At 40.1% G+C, this 12,821-nt stretch overlaps 1 protein-coding gene across 1 annotated transcript; it reads right to left on the reverse strand.

Moving 5' to 3' along the window:
• Positions 1-1,402: 1,402 nt before the first annotated feature.
• LOC117970909 (GTPase IMAP family member 8-like) lies at positions 1,403-10,230 on the reverse strand. Its single transcript, XM_059009498.1, has 4 exons — positions 10,206-10,230; positions 3,388-3,719; positions 2,814-3,036; positions 1,403-2,548 (listed from the first exon to the last, which is right to left on the reverse strand). The coding sequence occupies exons 1-4, from the start codon at positions 10,228-10,230 to the stop codon at positions 1,890-1,892; spliced, it is 1,239 nt and encodes a 412-aa protein (XP_058865481.1). The 3' UTR covers positions 1,403-1,889.
• Positions 10,231-12,821: the final 2,591 nt, after the last annotated feature.

The following is a 12,821-nucleotide window of genomic DNA, read 5'->3' on the forward strand; positions in this document are numbered from 1 at the left end:
TTTCCTGCTCATATCGTGCTCATCCACGGTCAGCTGTGGAATAGCCTGGGCTCGAACTCGCAACATCCAGACTATAGAGCGCATCCTGCACTCCATGCGGAGTGCCTTTACTGGATGCGCCACTCGGGAGCACCCGCTTACTGCATGATTAACAGCTTTTTCTTTTGCCCCTTTTCTCATTGCATCTCTTGCATGCATTACTGCTCCTAGTCTTGTCTCTTCTCTGATTGCTCTGGTTACTGTGTGTAATACTGTCCCTACCTCAGCCCCTTCTCTCATTGCTCCTGTTACTTCCCTGGTTCTTGCCTTTAGTTCTACCCTGTCTCCTCTTGCTTCAGCTGGCTTTTGAGATATATTTATAAACTCATTGGATCTCTCTGCTTCTGTTCATCTCCATGTTGTGCTGCCTGACTTCTTCCATCTCTCTCCTGTTTTTCTCCTCATACTCTTCTGTCTCTCTTCCCCTTCTCCCTGCATTCATCCTTCTCACGCTCCACCCTTTCTCGCTCCTCTGCCTTTTCCCTCAACTCTTCCTCCAGTTTGATCCTGCGATTCTCTTCCTGTTCTATCCTCAGCTCCTCTCCAGCTCTCCAATCCTCTTCTCCAGCTCTCTGATAGTCTCATCTTGTTTCTGGATTTCCAATTTCATCTTTGATTTCAGGTCCACCAGTTCTTTCACTTGCTTTTCTCTTAAGGCCCTTACACACCAGAAGCGACGTGAAGAGCGACACGACAAAGCGACACAAGAAAATCAAAACCTATGCTTTTCAATAGCACCCTTCACACCAAAGAGCGACACGACAAGAGACACGAGAAAATCAAAACCTATGCTTTTCAATAGCACCCTTCACACCAAAGAGCGACACGACAAGAGACACGAGAAAATCAAAACCTATGCTTTTCAATAGCACCCTTCACACCAAAGAGCGACACGACAAGAGACACGAGAAAATCAAAACCTGTGCTTTTCAATAGCACCCTTCACACCAAAGAGCGACACGACAAGAGACACGAGAAAATCAAAACCTGTGCTTTTCAATAGCACCCTTCACACCAAAGAGCGACACGACAAGCGACGTCGCCGCGACACAAATTCCAACGTGAGCAATGAAAAAAAAATAGAACCTGGTCCTATTTTTGCGAATTCGTCGCGCGACAACTACTCAACTGAGCAATCAAGAGATCAGCTTCATGTCATGTGGTTTGAAATCAGGACCTGTTTCACTTTGTGACAGGTGCCCACCACTGTATGTATTTTATTATTTATGTAGGTATTCATTTATTATTATTACTACTACTACTACTATTACTACTATTATTATTATATAAATATATTGTGTTTATGTGCGGACGGACGAAAGCCGTCCGACATGATTATTTATTATTTAAGATGACTGTGAAAAGCTGTGCGTTTGTGTGTTCTTTATTTATTTAAAAACCCTGTGTAGAAGGTGACCCTCTCCCAAGTTAATTAATTGATTACTTGTTGCTAATCGGGAGATGGTCACCTGTATAAAAACCTGCAGCTTTCTGCGCTTCAGGAGAGAGCGTCAGAGGCGAGACGTGAGTCTAAATTAACAGAGAAACAATTGCTATATCTAAAATGTACTTGTTTAGAATTGTTGGTGTTTATTTTGTTTAAACTGTTTATTTTGTTAATTATTTAATACGAGTGCAGCAGCGCCGTTTTGCCCGTACACCATTGTTATTGTTTCATTTCCTGGTCAGACGGCACCAGCCACATGCACCACAAAATTTCAGCTGTCTCGTCGTGTCTGTGATCGCTTCTGGTGTGCACAGTGTTTTCGCAGCAAAATTTGTCGTGTCGCCCCAGTAAAAATCGTGTCACGTCTGGTGTGTGAAGGCCTTTAGTCTCTCTTCCTCTTCCTTCAGTATCTAATCTTCTCTTTGTCTAATCTTTGCTTCTGCCTCCGGTACATCTCACTAGTGTAGTAGCCGTTGTTTCCAATCACCAGGTTATCTATCTTGTCCAGGAGCTGTGTGACCTGAGTGCGATCACTCCTGTCCTCATTGTTGAGAACATGATACCTGTTCCCACATTTCTCAACCAGCTCCTGGAGCTCCTTGCTGCCTTTCTCAATATAGTCCTCAATGGTCTTGCCTTTCAGTTTGTCATTGTGTGTGAAAAGGACCATCATGTACCTCCTCACAGACTCCTCACTGAATATCTCCTGGATTGTCTCCACTGCTCTGCTCTCTTCCTCCGTGAATCGTCCCACTGGTATCACCAGGAGGAAAGCGTGGGGTCCCGGAGCAGACAGAGACATGCAGCTCCTAATCTGGAGTTTGTCCTGAGAGAGCTCTGGAGTGTCAATCACAGCAACACGTCTCCCAGCCACTTCTCCTTCTCTCTTCTCACACTCCCTCGTTCCTGCAGAGGAGCTGGCTTCAGATCTAAACTCCTCTCTGCCCAGGATGGTGTTTCCTGCTGCACTCTTCCCAACCCCAGTCTTCCCAAGCAGCACCATCCTCAGCTCAGAAAGACTGGGAGGTGCTAGGGCAGATGTACTGGGAGTCTCTCCAGACACTGGAAAAGAAAAGTTTATTTCTTCAAAAAGCTAAATATTATATATGTGATTGAACGTGCTAATGGTGTCTCTAAAAAGCAACACAGATATTCTATTATTACACTGCATATCATATATGAAATATTATATTAGTATTGTAAAATATTGAAAACACACTTTATAGAGAGTAACAGCATGTGCAATCACTTCTTGTTACTGACGAATGAATGGTACTGACTGAACTTCGGATGTGTCTCAGAAAGGATGGATGAAAAGAATACTTACAGTTGTGAAGGCCTAAATTATTGCTGTTTCTTCTCCTGACAGGCAGCTTGGATTCTTCTGACTCTTTCTTCATCTGCTTTCTCAACTTCTCCATCATCTCTTTTTCTCTCCTTCTCAGTTCCACTTCATATTTCTGTTTCATGTCCTCTTCTTTTCTTCTCAGTTCCTCTTTGTGTTTCCTCATCAGCTCCTGTTCTTTTAGACTCATTCTTCCTTCTACTTCCTGGTAAATATCAGAAGATATTGAGAGGTAGTTGCCTCCACTCCCCTTCACCATGTTGTCTATCTTGTCCAGGAGCTGTGTGACCTGACTGTAATCGTTCCTGTTCATATTGTTGAGAACATGATACCTGTTCCCACATTTCTCAACAAGCTGCTGGAACTCCTCACCAGCTTCCTCAATGTACTGCTCAATCGTCCAGCCTTTCAGATCATCACCGCGGGTGAAAAGGATCATCGTGTTCCTGACAGCTCTCTCACCGAACAGCTCTTGAACTTTATCTAGGGCTTTGTAATTGGTTTGTACTGCAGACTCCCACCATTCACTGTCAGTGTCTTTTATCTTTATTGGTACCACCCGTATCAGAAAGAGGAAAGCGTGGGGTCCTGGGGCGGACAGCGAAACACATCTCTCAATCTCGAGCCTGCCTGTGTCTAACAAGTCTGGAGTGTTGACCACAGTGACCCGCCTCAGAGACACCTTTCCTGTTCTCTTCTCACACTCTCTTATTCCACCAGAGGAGCTGTTTTCAGATGTGAACTCCTTTCTGCCCAGGATGGTGTTCCCAGCGGAACTCTTCCCAGCCCAGTCCTTCCCAAGCAGCACAATCCTCAGCTCAGAGGGGCTGCGCAGCTCCTGAGAAACAGTTTCTTCAGTCTCTTGTCCTGTAGCAATGATTCTCCGCCCTTTTACAGAGAACAAAAGAGAATTCCTCTTAAAAATAAATAAACAACTAGATTTCTGACATGGGGAATTTCATTTTTTTTTTTGTGTAATGAAAACATTTTTTAAAGAGTTGCAGTATAAAGGCTGAAACAGACAAGCACGGTGTGATACAACACTTATAAGAACACAACAGTCACTTACAACTATGTCTCACCCGAAAGACGGAGCACAAGGAGGTTAAGTGACTTGCTCAGGGTCATACAATAATTCAGTGGCTGAGATGGGATTTGAACCGGGAACCTCCTGTTTACAAGACCTTTTCTTTAACCACTGGACCACACAGCTTCCTGTGACATCATCAGTGTTGTTATTGAATAGTGCATGGGTGGCAGAGGGGGGTTTCGATTCAGACACGGGTAATAGCAATAAATCCTGCACTCCAACAATAAACGGGTAATAGCAATAAATCCTGTCCAACACCATATCAAACCATTGGCAGCTGCACTGTGCATGTTTATCCTAGCCCTAACAATTTGAAAAGGATAAGCAGCTTTGAAAGCATGCAGGATCAGGGGGAGATCCAGATATGATTACTTTAACACATCTCTCTGATCTGATTCATTTTCTATGAACTGTAAAAAGACTCCATTTAAAATGCTGCTGGTGTTCTTGCTTTCTTATCAGTTTAATATTCTGTTATTTGTGTGCTCTATTACTCTCTGCTATACAGGACCAGGGGCCTCATTCACAAAAAGGTCCTTATTAGTGTGTGTTAGTCAGGTGCTCCGTATTTCCAAAAATAAGGGGGTATTCACTAAGAGGAATCCTTATGGAAGAAATTAGGGTATCATTTCAATACCATAGCATCCTAAATAAGGTGAGCCGTAAGGACATGAAATCACAGAGTAAATAAGGTGAGCTGTAAGGACATGAAATCACACAGAGTAAATAAGGTGAGCTGTAAGGACATGAAATCACACAGAGTAAATAAGGTGAGCTGTAAGGACATGAAATCACACAGAGTAAATAAGGTGAGCTGTAAGGACATGAAATCACAGAGTAAATAAGGTGAGCAGTAAGGACATGAAATCACAGAGTAAATAAGGTGAGCTGTAAGGACATGAAATCACACAGAGTAAATAAGGTGAGCTGTAAGGACATGAAATCACACAGAGTAAATAAGGTGAGCAGTAAGGAAATGAAATCACAGAGTAAATAAGGTGAGCCGTAAGGACATCTTTACTCTGTATGATTCCATGTCCTTAAGACCATCACTTTAAAATCCACTCATTTATTTCAGTAGAATAATAATAAGCATCTCTAGCAATCTGAATTAGATTACAATAACAGGCCACGTTACATGTGAATTTGACATTTCTCAAGACATTTGTTTCTCGTGAGATTAACATGGATTTGGTACTTTCTTACGTTTCCATGTGAAGTCTTTCATTTCCTGGGAACGCCTACTTCCCCCCGAACGCTATGCAAATGAAGGAAAGTGGGAGGGGTCGGATTTATATTAGCCACGGTAACGCCCCTTTCGATTCTCGTGCATTGTAGCGTGAAAGACCCCAAAATACTGTCTTCATGAGCAGGGACAGTCTCACGAGAAATAATCCACGTGTCACCCTGAATGACGTAAATTGTAATGAAAGATGTGATTTGCTGATGGATTTTGAATATTTTTTTATACTTAGTTGTAGGTCTACTATTGTCGGCCGCACTGCTTTTCACACATTATCATTCAGGGGCTTATATCTTAATTACTACAATCTATTCTGCCAATACATTGAAGTCATATAAGCAGCATATGTAATGAACCTATCCTGCTCAGCTCTGGTCGATCACCGTGGCTGGCAGCCCGCAGAGATGCAGAATTCGAGCACATGTGCAAATAGATTTTATATTTAAATTGGGACTGCATGTTAACAGTAAAGCACATAAAGGAAAGAAGAAAGCAGTTGGGTATGACATCGTTGCAATTAAACGATGTCTATGGGATTTTTTAAATAAAAAAATAATTTGAATAAATCTGTATTCATTTTTTTAGGCTACATACAAACATCTACACAACTGAGCTTGCTATCAACTCGAGGAGATGGAAACATCTTTACAATACCATTTAAAATTAAAATAATATAAATGCCTATGGTCTCTTAGACAAGTTAAATAGCAGTACATTGACTTTTTGATGAACTGAATTGGTGTGCTGCTGCATTTCTCTTCACTTGAATATATTCTGTGAATGAGATATGCATTGGAAAATGAATAGGAAGTAGGAATAGGAATAGGAATGAATCGGTTAGTGTATCACACAATTATTTAAACCTTAGATTATTTAAAATCTTCAACATTTACAGAGCCTCCTTGCTGATATTTTCGAGCTTATTGTATTTTTACATTGTATGTAAATACTAAATTGTATTTTTTATTTTTTTTGGCAACACTGGTAAACACATTTCCATAAAACACAAATAAGAACTCTGATGTAAAAAAAAATCCATCAAAAACAAAACTCAAAAACATCAACCATAAATACTATTTACTCAAACCTTTAGCAGGTTCACATGCTTCCTAATATTAAAATTGATGATTGATTTGCCCAGCATGGTTTTAGGAAAAGGAGATCATGTCTAACACTCCTACTTGACTTTTTTGAGGATGCAACATTGAAAATGGATAACTGTAAAGCATACGACATGGTTTATTTAGATTTCCAGAAAGCTTTTGACAAAGTCCCGCATAAAAGATTAATTCTCAAACTGAACGCAATAGGGATTCAAGGAAATACATGCACATGGATTAGGGAGTGGTTAACAGGTAGAAAACATAAAGTACTGATTAGAGGAGAAACCTCGAAATGGAGTGAGGTAACAAGTGGTGTACCACAGGGATCAGTATTAGGTCCTCTGCTATTCCTAATCTACATTAATGATTTAGACTCTGATATAGTAAGCAAACTCGTTAAATTTGCAGACGACACAAAAATAGGAGGAGTGGCAAACACTGTTGAAACAGCAAAGGTCATTCAAAATGATCTAGACAGCATTCAAAATTGGGCAGACACATGGCAAATGAAATTTAATAGAGAAAAGTGTAAAGTATTGCATGCGGGCAATAAAAATGTGCATTATAAATATCATATGGGAGATAGTGAAATTGAAGAAGGGAACTATGAAAAAGACCTAGGAGTTTATGTTGACTCAGAAATGTCTTCATCTAGACAATGTGGGGAAGCTATAAAAAAGGCTAACAAGATGCTCGGATATATTGTGAGAAGTGTTGAATTTAACTCAAGGGAAGTAATGTTAAAACTCTACAATGCATTAGTAAGACCTCACCTAGAATATTGTGTTCAGTTCTGGTCACCTTGTTACAAAAAGGATATTGCTGCTCTAGAAAGAGTGCAAAGAAGAGCAACCAGAATTATCCCAGGTTTAAAAGGCATGTCGTATGCAGACAGGCTAAAAGAATTGAATCTATTCAATCTTGAACAAAGAAGACTACGCGGCGATCTGATTCAAACATTCAAAATCCTAAAAGGTATAGCATGCATGCAATACTTTTCTCTATTAAATTTAATTTGCCATGTGTCTGCCCAGTTCTGAATGCTGTCTAGATCTTTTGAATGACCTTTGCTGCTGCAACAGTGTTTGCCACTCCTCCTATTTTTGTGTCATCTGCAAATTTAACAAGTTTGCTTACTATACCAGAGTCTAAATCATTAATGTAGATTAGGAATAGCAGAGGACCGAATACTGATCCCTATGGTACACCACTGGTTACCTCACTCCATTTTGAGGTTTCTCCTCTAATCAGTACTTTCTGTTTTCTACATGTTAACCACTCCCTAATCCATGTACATGCATTTCCTTGAATCCCTACTGCGTTCAGTTTGAGAATTAATCTTTTATGCGGGACTTTGTCAAAAGCTTTCTGGAAATCTAAATAGACCATGTCGTATGCTTTGCAGTTATCCATTTTCAATGTTGCATCCTCAAAAAAGTCAAGTAGGTTAGTTAGACACGATCTCCCTTTCCTAAAACCATGCTGGCTGTCTCCCAGGATATTGTTACCATATAGGTAATTTTCCATTTTGGATCTTATTATAGTTTCCATAAGTTTACATATAATAGAAGTCAGGCTTACTGGTCTGTAGTTACCTGGTTCGGTTTTGTCTCCCTTTTTGTGGATCGGTATTACGTTTGCTATTTTCCAGTCTGTCTGTACAACCCCTGTGTCAAGAGACTGTTGCATGATCTTGGTTAGCGGTTTGTAAATAACTTCTTTCATTTCTTTGCGTACTATTGGGAGGATCTCATCTGGCCCAGGGGATTTGTTTATTTTAAGAGCTCCTAGTCCCTTTAACACTTCTGCCTCTGTTATGCCAAAGTTATTTAAAATTGGATAGGAACAGGTCAACATGTCTGGCATGTTGTCCATGTCCTCCCTTGTAAAAACCTGTGAAAAGTAATCATTTAATATATTTGCTATTTTTTTTCTTCATCTATGATTTTGCCATTTGTGTCTCTTAGACATTTAACCTCCTCTTTGAATGGTCTCTTTCTGTTGTAATATTGGAAAAACATTTTGGAATTGGTTTTAGCCCCCTTAGCAATATTGATTTCTATCTCTCTCTTGGCCTTTCTAACTTCCTTTTTGACTTGTGTTTGCAGTTCCAAGTACTCTTTCTGTGTGCTTTGTTTTTGGTCCCTTTTAAACGCTCTGTAAAGTGCCTTTTTTCGCTGAATATTTTTTTTAATTGATCTATTAAACCATTTTGGCCATTTTGTTTTAGATTTAGATTTGTCTACTTTTGGGCTGTAATTGTTTTGTGCCTCTAGTACTACATTTTTAAAAAACAGCCATCCTTTTTCGGTGGATGTTTTCTCTATTTTGCTCCAATCTACTTCTATTAGTCTCCGTTTCATACCTTCGTAGTTTGCTTTTCTAAAATTGTAAACCTTAGCTTTATTCATTACTTTTGGGGTTTTAAAAAACACTTCAAATGAGACCATGTTGTGGTCTGAGTTTGCCAATGGCTCTCTGACCTCTGTTTTAGTTATTCTGTCTTCATTATTTGAAAAGACTAAATCAAGGCATGCCTCCCCTCCAGTCGGTGCCTTGACAAATTGCGTTAGGAAGCAGTCTTTTGTCATTTCCACCATTTCAATTTCGTCCGTCGTGCCCCCCATCGGGTTTTCCCATTTTATATGGAGGAAGTTGAAATCCCCCATTAGTATGGCTTCTCCTTTTCTACATGCATTTCGAATGTCATTGTACAACGCTTGCATAGTGTTCTGTACATTCCTGTGGCACTCAGTGTTGTCTGCTGGGATGGGGGTGTGAAGGGCTGTAAACTGCCTGTTTTAATGTGGTTTCTGTTTTTTAAAGGTGTGATCCTTGGAGTCAGGTTGAGTAGTGGTTAGTGTTCTGGACTTCTCACTGGAGGGTCATGGGTTCAATCCCAGTGATGTAATGACCATGATGTTTAACAGAGTTAGAAGTGTCTTAAATGGTTAATGAGATATGTATTATCTGGATGAGATTAATGTTATCTCCTTACTGTTAGCTTTATTACTTTCATTACTGTACGTTGCACTCTGTCCTGTAGTTTAAAGATGCAGTGTCTCAAATGTATACATCACCTTGCTGTATCCAGAGTAGTGGTCCCCATCCTTGGTCCTGGAGACCCATGTCCTGCTAGGTTTGTTCCAAACAAGCTCCTCAATTACCTCAATCAACCCTTAATTGATCTAATAATTAACCTAATTGGACTTTTTCAATCGTTCAGCTACTAAAAAGTTGGGGAATTCAAGTTAATTTATACAATGTTATACTTAAAGCTCTATGTATTTAAATTAATTAAAAGCTCTGATTAGGCAAATTATTAGTTTAATTGAAGGTTTAATTAAGTAATTGAGAGCTCAGCGGGAACAAAAACCAGCAGGACAGTGGGGTCCCCAGGACCACGGTTGAGAATCTGGAATATCATTTACTGATCTAATATACAAAATATCTGCTCTCTGCCCTCCAGAATTAAAAAAGACATTTTAAAATGACTAGTTCTGTTCATTATTATACTTTAGAAATTCATTGATCACATTTGCCATGTTAAAAAGCAGATTTCATATTTATCCAACAGGAATAGTGTGGACAGGCTTCCGTGGCTGATGCCTCTTTCAAATTCAAAAACAATTTTTTATTAAATTAAATCAAAATTTAACTCCAAAATGTTACAGCTTTAAGAAGGTTTCATATGAAGATATAAAAGCTAACTTGTGTGTGCAGACTTCTGTGAACTGTCTGATGGTGTTATAAAAAAGTTATTAAAATTCAACTGAAACTCCCATTCTCTCAGATTGTTTTCCAGATTCTTACTCTAGTGTTTCACACTGAGGGACGCGGCACTTGAAGTTTCTTGCTGCTATACAACAGCACAGCATTAAGTGAACATGTTCTTTACAGGCATTAATATAGATACAGAAGAAATAATAACAACTCACCGGGGTCTGAACGGGCTCTCGCCATCTCTCCCTTCTCCTGCTCACTGTCAGAGTTTGAAGCAGTAGTCGCCATCTCTCCCTTCTCCTGCTCACTATCAGAGTTTGAAGCAGTAGTCGCCATCTCTCCCTTCTCCTGCTCACTATCAGAGTTTGAAGCAGTAGTCCCCATCTCTCCCTTCTCCTGCTCACTATCAGAGTTTGAAGCAGTAGTCCCCATCTCTCCCTTCTCCTGCTCACTATCAGAGTTTGAAGCAGTAGTCGCCATCTCTCCCTTCTCCTGCTCACTATCAGAGTTTGAAGCAGTAGTCCCCATCTCTCCTTCTCCTGCTCACTATCAGAGTTTGAAGCAGTAGTCCCCATCTCTCCCTTCTCCTGCTCACTATCAGAGTTTGAAGCAGTAGTCCCCATCTCTCCCTTCTCCTGCTCACTATTAGAGTTTGAAGCAGTAGTCCCCATCTCTCCCTTCTCCTGCTCACTATCAGAGTTTGAAGCAGTAGTCCCCATCTCTCCCTTCTCCTGCTCACTATCAGAGTTTGAAGCAGTAGTGATCTCTCCCTTCTCCTGCTCACTATCAGAGTTTGAAGCAGTAGTCCCCATCTCTCCCTTCTCCTGCTCACTATCAGAGTTTGAAGCAGTAGTCCCCATCTCTCCCTTCCCCTGCTCACTATCAGAGTTTGAAGCAGTAGGGATCTCTCCCTTCCCCTGCTCACTATTAGAGTTTGAAGCAGTAGTCCCCATCTCTCCCTTCTTCTTATTTGGCTTTGAAGCAGTAGTCCCCATCTTTCCCTTCTCCTGCTCCCTGTTGAAGAAAATGGTGCTAGAGTCCAAAGGTAACCTTATCTATAAAGTTTTTAACAGATTTACTGCCTCTACACTCCTCCTCTACTCACATGGTTTATTATTATACAGTTTTATTACTGAAAATCAGGGCTGGTGAAATCCAGCCCTCAAGTGCCCCAGTCTCTTGACTTGTGCTATTTGTTATCCAGGCCTGCCTGGGTAAGGGCGTCTGCTAAGGAATAAATAATAATAATAATTAACATAATTGCTTGAACCCTTATTTCAACTAAGAATTTGCCGAACAGATTTACCTACATCTGATGCCTATACAGTTTTTAACAGTTGGGATTTTAAGTTAAGTATAAAATTGTAAAAGGAACTTGAATTTTTAACACAATTTAAAAAGTCAAAACAAAGCAGATTATTAGTCCAATTATTATTATTTATTTGCAGACGTCCTTATTCAGGGCAACTTACAATTGATACAAGATACCACGTTATTTTTACATACAATTACATTATTTTTTTTTTACACATTATTTTTACATATAATTACCCATTTACACAGTTGGGTTTTTACTGGAGCAATCTAGGTAAAGTACCTTGCTCAAGGGTACAGCAGCAGTGTCCTCCACCTGGGATTGAACCCACAACCCACTGGTCAAGAGTCCAGCGCCCTAACCACTACTCCACACTGCTGCCCACACTGCCAATTCAGTAATTGAGAGCTCGGCTGGAACAAAAACCAGCAGGGCAGGGTTCCCCAGGACCAGGGTTGAGAACCACTGGACTAAGAAACTGAACACTTTTGCTCAGGCTTCATAATGTTTTACAGATACAGGTACTTGTACCTTGAATAATTCAAGTGCATCTTTTAAATAATTATCAAATGCAAATATACTGAAACAAAATAAAATTCAAATGGCCAAAATAAATTGAACTATAACCAATTCAAACTTGAGATTGGATTGAAGAGCAGAAGACACTGCTGTGACCCTAGAGGACTGGACTAGCCCCTTGTTCACTCAATAGGGCTCAAGTCATTTACCACAAATATATTTATACTGCCTTATATTATTACTAACCATATTGATTCATTTAATGTTTTTTTTTTATATTATTGTATCGTTAACTCCTAGCTTCAATATTCAGCCATTGAGACTAGCGAGCTCTAGAAAGCCTAGTTTGAATTTGCAACTTTTTTAGCTGACAATCTGAACAGAGGGCATTACGGTGCAGCAGTGAAACCTCAAACCTCAAACACAGCACCAGTTTATAACACACATCACATTCAATAATATCAACTAAACAGGTCAAATTGTCTTCTCACAGGTAGGCTTACTGTGCCACAGAATTATTCTGTTTTTTGTTACTTTGTTATTGTTGTTGCTGGTGGTGGTGGTGTTTTATTCTTTCATTTTTTTGTCCCACTGTCAGTAAAAATGGTCGAAAAAGGGGCTTTAAGGTGGAATTGAACCAGTGACGTAAGGATAGGTCTGTGTTTCATTATAGTCCTCTGCTCTACCAGCTGCGTTATCGAAGAAAGGCTTTAAAGCAGGCTCTTTGAGGACAATACACAATTCAGCCACAGGCTGGCAAGCTCAGGGGACTTGCAGTGAATCACTGCCTGCCACCACTGTTGTTGTTGCTGAGTGGGTGTTAACTGTGCTCCTGTAACACAGGGGCCAGTGGTGCAATGGATAATGCATCTGACTACGGATCAGAACATTGTAGGTTTAATCCCTGTCTGGCTCAAATGTTTTGTTGTCTTTTTTTTACCTGGCCTTTGAAAATTTGAAGGACAGTATTGGTAAATGAAGACACCCAGCATCCGCT

Source organism: Acipenser ruthenus, chromosome 39, assembly GCF_902713425.1.
Source record: "Acipenser ruthenus chromosome 39, fAciRut3.2 maternal haplotype, whole genome shotgun sequence".
In the NCBI taxonomy this organism is placed as follows: domain Eukaryota; kingdom Metazoa; phylum Chordata; class Actinopteri; order Acipenseriformes; family Acipenseridae; genus Acipenser; species Acipenser ruthenus.

Excerpts from the sequence above, each read along its gene's own strand:
- LOC117970909 (XM_059009498.1), bottom strand. The coding sequence starts at position 10,230 with ATGGCGAGAGCCCGTTCAGACCCCG. Across the intron at positions 3,037-3,387 it reads TCCTCTTTCTGATACGGGTG|GAAGTAGAAGGAAGAATGAG; the intron begins GTACCAATAAAG and ends GATATTTACCAG. Across the intron at positions 2,549-2,813 it reads TAATTTAGGCCTTCACAACT|TGTCTGGAGAGACTCCCAGT; the intron begins GTAAGTATTCTT and ends TTTCTTTTCCAG.